This window comes from Limulus polyphemus, unplaced genomic scaffold (assembly GCF_000517525.1).
Source record: "Limulus polyphemus unplaced genomic scaffold, Limulus_polyphemus-2.1.2 Scaffold1595, whole genome shotgun sequence".
In the NCBI taxonomy this organism is placed as follows: domain Eukaryota; kingdom Metazoa; phylum Arthropoda; class Merostomata; order Xiphosura; family Limulidae; genus Limulus; species Limulus polyphemus.
In genome coordinates this window covers 98,239-112,404 of record NW_013667205.1, presented here as the reverse complement: position 1 = coordinate 112,404, position 14,166 = coordinate 98,239, and the positions used below count along the sequence as shown (strand labels likewise).

The 14,166-nt window shown below is 31.4% G+C and overlaps 1 protein-coding gene across 1 annotated transcript in view; it reads left to right on the top strand.

The window, feature by feature from the left end:
* LOC106464239 (fibrillin-1-like) overlaps window positions 1-14,166 on the top strand; it is a 145,626-nt gene that overhangs the window by 58,303 nt on the left and 73,157 nt on the right. Inside the window, exons 13-20 of the mRNA XM_022391951.1 lie at window positions 127-206; window positions 1,340-1,465; window positions 4,179-4,388; window positions 6,170-6,295; window positions 8,932-9,057; window positions 10,672-10,800; window positions 12,210-12,350; window positions 13,138-13,188. Coding sequence (XP_022247659.1) covers window positions 127-206; window positions 1,340-1,465; window positions 4,179-4,388; window positions 6,170-6,295; window positions 8,932-9,057; window positions 10,672-10,800; window positions 12,210-12,350; window positions 13,138-13,188 — 989 coding nt within the window. The remainder of the gene's footprint in view (window positions 1-126; window positions 207-1,339; window positions 1,466-4,178; window positions 4,389-6,169; window positions 6,296-8,931; window positions 9,058-10,671; window positions 10,801-12,209; window positions 12,351-13,137; window positions 13,189-14,166) is intronic.

Below are 14,166 nucleotides of genomic sequence, written 5' to 3'. Positions count from 1 at the left end.
TATGTTTTCTACAGTCTCTCACCAGGTGGATATGTTTATGTGTTTGGGTTGGTAGTTTTTTATGTTTTCTATATGCCCTCACTAGATGGATATGTGTGTATTGGTAGGTTTGTATGTTTTCTACAGTCTCTCACCAGGTGGATATGTTTCTGTTGGTAGGTTTTATGTTTTCTACGTGCTCTCACCAGGTGGATATGTTTCTGTTGGTAGGTTTGTATGTTTTCCACGTACTCTTACCAGGTGGATATGTTTGAGTTGGTAGGTTTGTATGTTTTCTACAGTCTCTCACCAGGTGGATATGTTTATGTGTTTGGGTTGGTAGTTTTTTATGTTTTCTATATGCCCTCACCAGATGGATATGTGTGTATTGGTAGGTTTTGTTTTCTACAGTCTCTCACCAGGTGGATATGTTTGAGTTGATAGGTTTTTATGTTTTCTACATGCTCTCACCAGGTGGATATGTTTCTGTTGGTAGGGTTTTAAGTTTCCACATATTCTCACCAGGTGGATATGTTTGTATTGATAGGTTTATATATTTTCCATAAACTAATTTTTGATATGTAGAAATCAGAAAAGTTACATTAAGATTTATAATTATTACTTTTGTTGTCTATTTTAGTACAAATTATATGCCTCAATGCAGAGTAGTGCCATTATATGTTTAGTAAATTACTGAAGTATGTACAAATATGCCTTTTTGCATGCATTTATTGCTGTGGATGGTAGTGGGGGTCATGAAAAATTGCTTTTTATAAGTGAAAGTATTCTGCACTGACCATATGTACCCTATGCAGCTCACCATGAATATGTATGCCCTTTATCAAAGAGAATAGCTGGACATAGAGTTTGGTCATTCCAGGACTGTCTGCCAAAGGGTTAAGATACAAGATTGAAAAGTTTTAATGTTTTAAATGGTTCTCCTAAAAGACATTACTTACACAGCATTTGTTTGAGAGGAACACATCAATCCTCCCACATTTTGTTTGAGAGGAACACATCAATCCCCCACATTTTGCTTGAGAGGAGCACATCATTCCTCCCACATTTTGTTTAAAAGGAGCACATCAATCCCCCCCCCTATTTTTTTCCGCTTTCTTATTATTTTAGATACATTCTGAACACAAGCAGACTGGCATAAAACTTCACCTTTTAATTTTTATTACTTTTCTTGCAAGAGTTTTTAGAGAAATAAATATGACTGTGACTGAAATAGTCATATCAATTTTAATAAAAAAGAAACAAAAAAGAACAAAACTATTTTACCATATGAAATCAAGTTAATATGTGCATTAGTTTATCATTAATATGTCATTTTTTTTTTCATTTTACTTCATCACAGATATCAATGAATGTGTTGAAATTCCTAGCTCATGTATAAATGGACAATGTCTCAATACACCTGGGAGTTTTAAGTGTATTTGTCGTGATGGTACTGAATTAACCAATGGAGGAAGAACATGCATTGGTAAGTATACGCCGTGGTCTTGAGAGAAACAGTGTTAGTTTTAGTTTTTACGGAAATGATGACTCTAGTATGCATGTTTTCAAAGATTTATCTCTAATACTTAATTTACACTGATACTAGGACTCCAGCTCTGAACTTAGTTTTCTCTTACTAAGTTTAATCCCTCTTTTTCATGCTGCTACTGTTTTAATATTTAGTAATAAATCTTTGTAACTGTTGTACGTCATGATTAGGCAGAGAACAATATCTTTGTTTAGATTTATAAGAAATGTATCAAAGAATGTGTCTGTTTTTATTCTGTCTATTGTCACAGCTTGTTATTACAAATTGTTATGTATGCCGTAGTATTAGGTATTGATTTTTACTATAAGTTCTTTAGTATTATTTCCTGATTATGTAGATTTTATATTGTAAAGTGCTAAATCTTTCATTTCTTGTGGTTTAATGTTAATTCTTGATTTCTTATAATTTTATAACATGTTCTTTATTGTTGATTACATGTAGTTTGATGTTAACTGTTGGCTACATATGGTTGGGTGTTAGTTCTTGACAATACAGGACTTGATTACACGTAGTTTGATGTTAACTGTTGGCTACATATGGTTGGGTGTTAGTTCTTGAAAATACAGGACTTGATTACATGTAGTTTGATTTTAACTGTTGGCTACATATGGTTGGGTGTTAGTTCTTAACAATACAGGACTTGATTACGTGTAGTTTGATGTTAACTGTTGGCTACATATGGTTGGGTGTTAGTTTTTTTCTTACATATGATTTGGTATTATTGTTAGGAAGTATTTAGTTTAATATTAGTTGTTAATTACACATGGATTAACTTAGATCCTAATTTCACTCAGTTTGGTACTGCATTTGTTCTTAATTGCAAATGATCTAGTATTTGTTCTTGAATATAAATCATTTAACATATTTTCTGATGCTTATTGTTGTTTTTGGATCACGTGATTTAATATTTATTTTATATGCTTTTTAATGAGTTCATGATTACTTACGGTTTTAATCTTATATCTTAATTATTCGTGGTTTGATAATAACTTGTGATTTCAAATTGTTTGGTGTAGTTGTAGATTTGATTTCACTAACTTTGATAAGTTTTTTCACCTGCTAACTTATTTTTACTTTTTATGAACATTTGCTAAAAGGTGCAAGTTAACATAACAGCATACTTTATACAATTCACAAAGAGAACGAAGGTGCAGCTATGCTATTTCAGTAATTTTATGTTACAGTTTTAAGATTAAGTCAATAATTTTGCTTTCCATTCTTTAGTCTAGCATCTAAAGAATAAATATGCTTTTCTCTATCGTTACAGATTTCAACATTCGTAAGCAATGAAAAATATAACTTTCTAAATACTTGAAATTGTTTTTGAATATATAAAATAACAATCTAACAACAGTAAATGATTTAACAAAATATGTTGCTGTTTTTTTTAATAACATCCTAAACAGGTTATCCCATGGTGTGAGTGACAATTTCAAACCTAATTTATTGTTAATCCATATTTTCTATTCCTCCAAGAATATTTATAATAGGACATTCTATAAACAAATTATAAATTGTCTCTGTATTCTTGTACAATAACCACACATTTGTCCTCATTAGTTTTGTTCTTTTTTTAAAAAAAAGAATTAGTAACCAAAATTTTGTGATTTATTTTGTGCTGGAACACCTGTAGTATGGATTCTGTTGTACAATTAAATGATATGTATGATGAATAAGAGGTTATAAATCCCCTTTTGGAATCAATTTAATAATGCCAGTACTCATAGAATCAGAAATTTTCTCCATTTTCCAAAACCCAAAAAACAAAATTTTCCAAAAACGTTGTTAAAATTAAATTGTAAAACTTTCAAAGTGTGGGCTTTTCTTATTTCTAATATGTTTCATAACTTTGCTAACCTCATCAAAAGTGCTGTATTTTGAAGGTAGTATTTTATAATTGTAATCTTTAAATAACTTATGTAAATTAAAATTCTATCTTTATCTAAATATAGATTTTCCTTATAAGATTTTAAAATATCATTCATATTTAAAATTTCTCGACTATTTACATTCAGTTTTTTGTAGCTTTCATTTTTGGATTTTCTAAACTACAAATAAAAAACAGTTTGATTTCTCTTCCAACCACACCATTGGGCTTTTGAAGTAAACATTTTTTACACTTTGGATATCTTCTACTTCTTTTTCCTTTAGTATATATTCCTCACTTTAAAATGTATTTCCTTCATTGTACTTAGAAAAGTTCTGTTCGTTAGTTATTTTGATGTCAAGTTAAATGTAAATTATAGTATTACTTTGGAAGCATACTTAATTCTATTCAAGAAGGTGTAAGTAATTGTTTTTTGTTAATTAAATTCACATACTGGTATAATTTTGAATGATTAGTGATTACTTAGTTCTTGATTTCACATGGTTTGGTTGCATTTGGATTTCATTTGGCTTGTTTTTTTAAGATTATTCATTGTTTTGTTTTAGTATATGATTGCACATGGCTTAGTATTAATTCTTAGTTGCATACGTTTTAGTTTTAATTATTGATTATACAACATTATTAACTGTTTGCAATAACTTTGACTAAAATACGTTCTAACCTTTTAACTTTGTTCTTGAACACTTAACAAAATTTTGGTATGTCAGTTTAGTTTTAAATAATGTGCCTTGTGTTTATCCTAAAATAACATCTTGATTTCAGAAACTAGACGAGATTACTGTTACTCTGTGTTTGAGAATGGAGAATGTAGTCAGCCGTCACGAATGCTTGTGAGAAAATCTAAATGCTGCTGTGTTGGAGCTACAATCGACGGTATAACTCCAGCCTGGGGAACTCCCTGCACACCTTGTCCCTTCCCTGGTACTACTGAATATGTCAGGATGTGCGGACAGGCTCCACAGGAAATTTTTTGTATGAATCAGATTTTGTATATTTTGGTATTCTTTACAATATATGCTTTGGTGTTTGAGACTTTGATTGCATATGGTTTAGTATTAGTTCTTGATTACATGAGATTCAAAAAGTCTTCAACTAAAACATACTACTAAGGAAATGTAGTGCCACTAAACAGAGCACCTGTTGGGTTAGATACTGATTTAGTCGATAAACAATTAGACTTCATAATTATGATTTCATAGTTTTCTATCGTGTGGATGTGGGTTATTCACATAATTTAACATCATGTCTCCTTTTTAATTGTTCGGTTTAAATTACTTTTTTTTCTGATGTAACGTCATGACTCTTTTTAATTATTCTGTTAAGTATTGTTCGGTTTAGATTACTTTGTTTTCTAATGTAACGTCATGTCTCTTTTTAATTATTCTGTTAAGTATTGTTCGGTTTAGGTTACTTTTTTTTCTGATGTAACGTCATGACTCTTTTTAATTATTCTGTTAAGTATCGTTTGGTTTAGATTACTTTTTTTTCTGATGTAGCGTCACGTTTCTTTCAGTTTATATTTTGCAAGTGGTTATTTACTTCCAGATTTTAGGAGTGAGTTTTTGTTATAAGGTCTTTCTTTTTTTCACTCAAATATTGATGGTGTTATTACAGTTTCTTTAAATGTTTTTTCCCCAAATGTTCATAAATATGAAATGTTTCAGTTAAATTTATGTTAATGGTAACCGTCTTGAAGACCTTAACAACTTTGTCATGCTTCCTTCATTTTTTTTAATAACATCTCTTTACCCTATATGAGTTTTGACTGTCTTCTCCCCTGGTAAAGAGGTTTCATTGTCTTGTAGGTTAGTAAGTGTCTGATTTGTCCTTCATTTCATTATTGTTATGTATTACTTGGATATTTTTCTTCCAGACCTTTCAGTTGATTTTAATAGGATTCTTTTCTTGTAGCTTTGAATGTTAATAAGAGTGTAACATTGTATTCCCACCAGACATTTGTCACATAACAGCTGAAACTTATGAGTAGCAGTAGTATGGCTAAAATTAATTGCCACAATGGCAGAATGTATGTAAATAAAAAAAACTGAAAAATTATGCACACATTTCAATAATAGCATAATTTAATTTAACTAATTAAAAATTATGAATAGCATCATTCAAATATATTAAGATATATATATATATGTGTGTGTGTGTCTGTGTTTGTGTGTATATATACACGCACGCACACACAAATTTTCCTCTTGTATGGAATGTTGTTTTTACAATTGCTTCATCTATAGCCACCATGCCCTTTTTCTTTGAACAATGCCATATTAAATAGAATGTCTCACTGTAAATGACATTTTCATTTTTAACTTTGAAAAGCTATGCAAGTGTAATACTTCATGCAATGGAATATCACAAAATATTAAAATTTATGTGCTTTTATAAGTGTTTGTAATGTTGAGATTTTTAATTAGGTAATTGATATATATATGTGATGTTTTATGTTGGATCAGATAAATTGTAATATAGTTGATATTTTAATTTCTTTTTGACGTATTTTTTTGTTATTTTTAAATACTCCCTATTCTTTATTTTTGAAGTACCTATTCAAGTGATTTAAGTGAATCTTTCATGCATGACTGCTCATATTATTTTGTTTACATTATTTGCTTGACATTATTTAATGGTGCTCTTTTGTTGTTGTTTTTTCAGGTGCTTTAACTATGTATTACATTTTTGGTTCATGATAATTCAGTTCTTTTTTTATCCTTTGAAGAATCCTTACTGAGCTTTTTTCCTTCTAGATGTTAATGAGTGCGTGATGTATCCTTCAATTTGTGTTAACGGAGCTTGTGAAGATTTGCATGGAGGCTATAGATGCATCTGTAATCCAGGTTATGAGATTGATTCTACTGGAAAGAAATGTTCAGGTAAACCAATTGATTTCTTTATTAAATTTTTCAAAATGTTAAAGTGGAGAAAATATTTGTTCGTTAATTTTGTAAGCCTCGAATGTTATTTTGTAATAAAAATTAGAAAATCATGTACTTACAGAAAAATATGCCACACAGTATCCCACGTAAAAGCATTTAACACAACATAAAATTTAAAGATAACAAAGCCCCTGTTGATCCATCTAGACTGTCCCAACCACTAAATTAAACTTGAAAACTCAAAAACAGCCCTTATCATTCAAATATTTATTAACCCTTCCCTTAAACTCTCTGAAATGTACTCTATTAACCACATCTGAAGGCAACCCATTTCAAAGGCCTGTTAGAAAAATAAAACTTTCATAACTTAAGACAGTTCCTACCCTGCCAAAATTTATATTTGTCTCCCCTATTCCTGCTGTTATCACCATTAAATACCTCAATCAAATCATCGTTAACAATTTCAGAGGTCTTAACTTACCTTCATATGACAGCCTTTCCACTCCAGGTATCATCCTTGAAGCCCTTTTTTGAACCCTTTCCAACAATTCAATGTTTTTCATTAGGTAAGGAAGACTGAATGCAGTACTCCAAATGAGTTGAATTTAATATTTCAGTAGCTACAACCTAAAATCTTATTTGACCTACCATTAACAAAAACAACACTGCTTGGATGGTTTAAGAGATTGATCAAACAGAAAATAAGATCCTTTTTCTTTCCATAACTATGTAAAGGTTATTTCCGTCAGTATTATAATTTTAATTCAAGTTACGATAATTGATTAACTAGTGAACCAAAGGAATACACCACTCTAAGTTATAATAAGGTAAAACATGTGGTAAATTGATTAACTCCCATGTTTTACCTTATTATAACTTAGAGTGGTGTATTCCTTTGGTTCACTACAGATGAGCAATTATTTTCTATTTGGACAAGATACATTGCAGTTTGCTTAACATCATGAGTTTACAGTTGATGTATAGAAGATTCAAACTTGGATATATTTGCAACATGTGAATCTGTTGTCTGAAAATAAAAGACCAGTATATATGACATGTTTCAAGCCCAAGCCCAGTCACTTATTTGGCTTAACTGCCACTGGACACACTTGTGTGTCCAAGGATATGTTAGCCAGTGCCACTGACACATATTTACATCAATGAAAACATTGAGGCAAATACATTTTATTGGAGTTGGCACATGTTAGAAGTCAGTTCTGCTGTGATAGCACTTGTGTGAAGGTTTCCTCTCATAATGGCTTGTCAATATCTATAGTACGAGTTTGTAAGTGGTTGGACACTCTGAAACTCATAAAATGGTAGAAAGGAAACCTAAAATGGGCTGTTCAGAGGGCAAGAGCATCAAGTGACACAGACATGTGAAGATTCAGATTTATTTATATATTTTCTTTTAAAATTAAGAAATTAAAACTTAGATAATATACAAATTTGAATTATATAACCTACTTTTTGGTGCCAAGCTTATTGACATCAATTACAAATTAAAGTTGTTTAATTCAATTTTGAATTTAACTCTGTAAAAAGTCATGATATACACTCATTTGATCGTGCATTGCATGTAGGGTTAACATTCTTGCAGAGAAGATATAGTTAGCTCTACCTTTCTGTAGTCACCACCTTTTAATAGACTTGGGTTACGTACTATACTGACCATTCCAAGAGACTTACATTTGTCTCTTTTGATCTATATTATCGCCTCCTGCTGTGCATGCAGTAACCAAAATGGAGGGGCCATCTGGAAGTCTGCAAGGTTTAGTATAAGCCAGGAAGCTATCTCCCCAAAAAATGTAATATATGGATAACCTCTAACTTGGGTAACCTAGGATTGTAAGATAGCGCACCAGGTGAAAATACATCTGCCAATCTTTGTCTGATGAAGTCTTCTGGCTCTACCAGTCAAAACTTTTAACATTAGACTCAAATCCAACTAGTTTTAATTAGAGCATTGCAAATACTGCAAATGTTTACAAACACAAGACACTTGTGTATATGTTATATCCTGTTCTAAAATATGTTAGAATTAATAAAAAAAAAGAAAGGTTGGTACAAATTTTAATATTGAAATAATTCATTTTAAATATTGAAAGTATTGATAACTAATAATAGAGGTATCTGTTAAATAATTTAAAGACGTACCCTGTTACATAAAACTTGAAATTTATTGTTGGATATACAGAGTATAATATTTATGGTTACAACGTTTCACACGCCAGGTTAACCTGGTGAAACATTATACTCTGTGTATACAACAATAAGTTTTAAGAATTATCTGTTGTTTTTAAATCTTGATTTAGTTTGCTATTAATGCTCACCTTTCATAATGGTAAGTTTGTTACATAGGTAGTAGAATCTATTTTCTATGCTATTTAGATGGAATATCTAATTTGACCACTACTTTAAAAAGGACTTGCAAAAAAGTGCAGTTGGTAATTCTGGTTTCAGTGGTTTGTCAAACTATGTTGTCATCATTTACTGGAAATTGTCACGATAACAAAGAAGTCTTGTGCTCTTGTTTAAAAAATAACATACAAGTATCGTACCATAATTTCATGTAATGATTGCATCTTCATCCTTTCCTGCATATGTTAATGATGTATGTATAACTTTTCCAGATATCAATGAGTGTAGAGTGAATTTGTTGCTATGTGATAAAGGGCAGTGTAGAAACACACCAGGCAGCTTTCAGTGCACATGTCCAACTGGATACAGACATAATACCCAAACCAATGTGTGTGAAGGTGAGTGTTTATTTGTCTAAAATGTTAGGTAGTGGAGCCCACTTTCATAATTAATGGTTCTTATAAAATAAAAATTGACTCATTTTTGGATGATAAGGTACTTTCCTCAGGAACCAACTAGGACAATAGTTTTGTGTTTACATATATCAGTTTGATCACCTTGATATATTTTTCAAGAATGTAGATGAATATTAAGTTTTTACTTTATGTTGCTCTTGGCATCCTACTTTTAATCATTCACCCATTCAACTAGAAATTGCTGTAAATTCAACAGAATAATATTTTTCTTCTTATACTTTTTGGAATGAATTTGAGCATCTTACAGTTTTACTATTTTTCAGGTTTAAAACTGTTTTTCATACTACGAAGATAAACTTAGCACACAATAGATGCTTGAGGACCTAGTTTGTGGAAAGACAGTTATAAGTGATTAGTAGTGATGGAATAAAAGAGACAAGACATGGTGTTGAGGTTAAATTAATTGAAGATGAATGCTGATTTATTAATTGTAAAACTATTACATTTTAATGTGAAAATTTAAATAAAATATAATGCACAAATCTATTCAGAAAGAAATTAACAAACGAAAGGAGAATAGGACAGCAGACGTAGAACAGACAAGACTTTCATAGTGAATAAAGACTCAGATCAGAACAAGCCTCCTTGAAGAAAACTACATTCACAATTCATATTTTTGACCAGTCAGAAAACAAGAAATAAATTATTTATACTCAATGCGGCTGTTATAATACAACTCTCTATACACAGCCTGGCATGGCCTGGTGGTTAAGGCGTTCGACTTGCAATATGAGGGTTGCAGATTTAAATCCCTGTCACCAAACATGTTCACCCTTTCAACCATGGGATGTCATTACGTAATGGTCAATGGTAGTATTCATTGGTAAAAGAGTAGCCCAAGAGTTGGCAGTGGGTGGTGTCGACTAGTTTCCTTCCCTCTAAATTAGAGACATCAAATGCAGATAGCCCTTGTGTAGCCTTGTGCAAAATTCAAAACAAAACAAGGTAAAGTAAGATGCAGTGCAACTATCATCTGAAGCAGTAGACAAGTTCCTTGACAGCACCCTGATGCAGAAAGTAACACACAGACACGATCTCAACCGAACTTGCTATGTTACAAATGAGAAATTTTTTAAATGTTGACAAGAGATATTTATTATGAGAGTGTGAAAGATGTAGTATTTGCATACTATAAAATTATATAGTATTTTTTAGTCAAACTTGATCTGTAATTTATTGAGTGTTTTTATACTTTTTCTCTGTGTATTTTGGATCACTTGTATTCATACTCAAGTTGTGTGTGTGTATTACAAAATTAAAGTTAGTTTATTATGAAGAAAGAGACTACTTAGGAATAAATATCATTTCAAACGTGCTTGTTGAGGGTTTTGATAAGCCTTCTGAGTAAGAAAGTTCTTTGGTTTTTTTTGGAGTAGGTAAAAAGGAGGTTTAAGATACGATTTACTTGGTCTTAGAGTAAATTTATAAGGTTTTCTTTTTTCAGTATAGATTAGGAGAAATGTATCGGCATCTATTTTTCTCTTAAACCTGTTAGATCTAATACAGAGGCTATTCGTATGACGTTGTATCTTTCAGATGTTGATGAATGTAGTGTACCGGGTCAGGATGTCTGTATTGGAGGGGTATGCATAAATGCAGAAGGCAGCTACAGGTGTGAGTGTGAACCAGGAACTACTCTTGATAAAACAAGAAATATTTGTATTGGTGAGTCCTGTAACAGTAGTTACTACAGGTTTAGATTCCATATTCCACACACTGTATATCGTAGTGTAATAGTCTAATGTCGTGGTGAATGTCTGTTTCTTACAGCAGTTTTTACCACTCTTATGTTTGGAAATGTCATTCATGATGTCAGGAAAAAAACAACAGAAGTCTTGATATAAAATGATAAAAATCCTATAACTCGAGCACTTTTGAAAGGTGGACCTTTCTTCTTTACAGTTTGCCCTTAAAGAAGAAAGGTTCACCTTTCGAAAGTACTTAGATTGTAGGATTTTTATCATTTTGGAAATGTTATATTATTGTTGCTGCATTTGTAAGTTTTAATTATAAACATATTAAATAAAACTAGTTAGAAATTAAAATAGGGTGCAAGCTGACCCTGTGTACAACTCTGGATTTTGGAACTGGCAAGCTAGATGTGAATCCATGTGATAACACAAAATACTCCCTGCACTGTAAGCTGTGGATGTGTGTTAGAAGAGTGACAATCGAGTAGTAGGATGCCGCTGGCTGGCTGGCTGCCTTCCCTATTTTCAGAAGCTGAAAATTAGGGATGACACCAGATAGCCTTAGTGGCTTTGTCATGAATACAATATAAAAACTGAAATGTAAGAATTTTATTTCTCTCTGCTATTGAAATATATAATTATACTTACTGTGCTCTTAAAAATATTATGCAAGTATATACTTCTTCGTGCTTGAGAACTCAATTCTATGTGAAGCTAACGAAAGACGATTTTGATTAAATAAACTTTCTGAAAAATGTAAAGTTTTTTTTATAAGACTTGAAACATTAGTTCAGTATACAAGGGTTTTTGTTTTTCCGCAGGCCTGCTTCCCTTGTTACTGATATTAAAGTAATCATTTGGATATGTGTACTAATGTTTTTCTATGATTAGAAAGTAACATATAAAGTGTACTGTATATTCTCAAACTTTTTTTTCCTGAAATGATATTCAACCAGATGTGACGTTTTGTGTAATTAACTGTTGATTAGTGCAAGCTACGCACTTAGAGTTAAACTGAAATTCAACCTGGTAAGGAGTATAACTAATTAACTCTTTAAACCCATAATTTTTTGATTGTTCTGCCAGAAATATTTTCACAATGTCCTAATAATTATCACCACACCTTATAAAATTTCTGGACCATTTATGAAAGGTGGATAATAACATGGTTTGGATTAGTTTTCAGCCAAAAAGACAAATGTTATTGGCTGTTGTCACTGTCTGATGGATAGATCAGGATTTTTAGCTGGATGCTGGTAGCATCCACTCGGGGTCAAGTAGTTAAATATACTTTACTTGCATTGTGTCATTAGTTGTAAGTTGGACATTAGTTTTTACCAGTTATACTATACATTGATTTTCTTGTTTTTATGACTCAACCAGACAACAGAAAAGGTGTATGCTGGTTGTCTGTTCATAATGGCAGGTGTGAAAACGATGTGAAACAGCTCATACTGAAATCTGAATGTTGTGCTACTATTGGGAAGGCATGGGGCAGCCCTTGTCAGAGATGTAGGGATGCTGGTAAGAATAACATTAGAATTTATGAATTGTTATTTTTAATTTTGATTTTATGCTTTTTGATCTGAAACTACGAATATTCTGGCCATTCAATATAAATAGAGTCTAAATTTGTTATATCATTCAAAAAAAAAAGGTATGGTTAACACATAAAAAATTGTGATCAAAGTTGTTTGACTTTAAATAATAAAATCTATAGCTGAGAAATAGTAATATAAAGAAGAATTAGTACAAAAACTAGAGTTATCAAACTAAGATACCTACAACTAATATCATCCTGCTATTATCAGGTATGCATATCTTATCAGAAAAAAACTTAATTTTAGACAAGTATTGCATAACGAAGAAGAAAAAGGACCTTAGAACTGACTTAGAGATACATTATCTACAATGCTAATCACCACCGTGTTTCATAACTGGAACTAATCAGAAATCTGTGACAGTCAATTATCGAGTATTTTCAGCTTTGTTTCAAACAATTAAGTTTTTTTGTGTGTTTTTAACATGCTATTGTGAACTACATTGAAAACTGTAGTCTTGCCTGTTTGGGTTGTATGTTCTATCTGTTTGCTTCATAAAAACTGCAGGAAGTTCATAGTAGTTTAGTTTATTGATTGTATGGAGTCAAATATTTTGATAAGAGTATTGAAATGTATTTATTTTAATATCTTTGTATAAAGTATAACTTGATTACAAATTAGAAGGGATAAGCTGTTACATTGAACTTGTATTTCGATTTTATGTGAACTAGTATAAACTTTTTTTTGTTTTTTCCTTCTCTAACTTTTAGATTTGACATGCCCTAAAGGATTAATTATGTTATATGGAAAAACTTGTACAGGTAAGTTTGATAATCTGTGTTTCTTGATTATATCTTTCATATTTAAGGTGTTTATAAAGTTTTTAAATTAATCTAGACATATTTTGTTATTTTCAATCTTACTAGCATAAAATACTCATGCTCTGCCACAGGGTTCAAACACCCTCTCATGATTCATAGAGGCCTCAGAACACCAATCAAGCTTCTCCGTTATCCCCACTTCCTTTTCTAGCTACCTCAAGGGGTCCATACCTGAAGGGAAACCTTGTTAAGACACCTGCTTGTGGTACTTGAACACATATGCCATGTCTGGTTCTGCTGACTCGTGAATGTGTGGTGGTGGGGTGAGTCCCCCCCCCCCACAAAATAAATCAAGAGGGTCTAGTAACACAACCTCTGATGCTAGGTTTGAGTTGAGTGACCCTGAAAACCTACTCCTAGATGCTAATCATGCTTTGGTGAACTTCTGGATGTATTGTACTCCTCCTTGGTAGGAAGGCCATGTCATAAAAAATAAGGACACCCCTAGTTCATGTGTCAAGTTTGGTCCTGCTATCTCCAAGGTTGGGAAAGGAGTTTGCAGACAAACAAACAAACAAATCAATATTGGATTTATAACAAATTGAATTTTTGCACTATTGCAGGAAAAAATCTTGACAACTGAAACATGACATTATTAAACTAGTTTTAATAATTTCCATAAATTTAAAATAATTCAGAGATATAACCAATTCCACTTTCACAATAATAAATATTTATATTTATTCATATTTTGATATTTTTTGTGAAAATTTAATATTTCCTTTTGTAAAATGTAAAATAGGGCATGTTCAAAATCTGTGAATATTTTTGACAAGTTATTACTCCATAGATTTATACAGAAATTGGTAATTTGTTGAGCAATCTTATATGTATTGTATATTGTGTCAGCTTTGAAATGAAGCTAGGTGTTAAACAATATGTATTGTGTATTGTATCAGCCCTTATATGAAGCTAGGT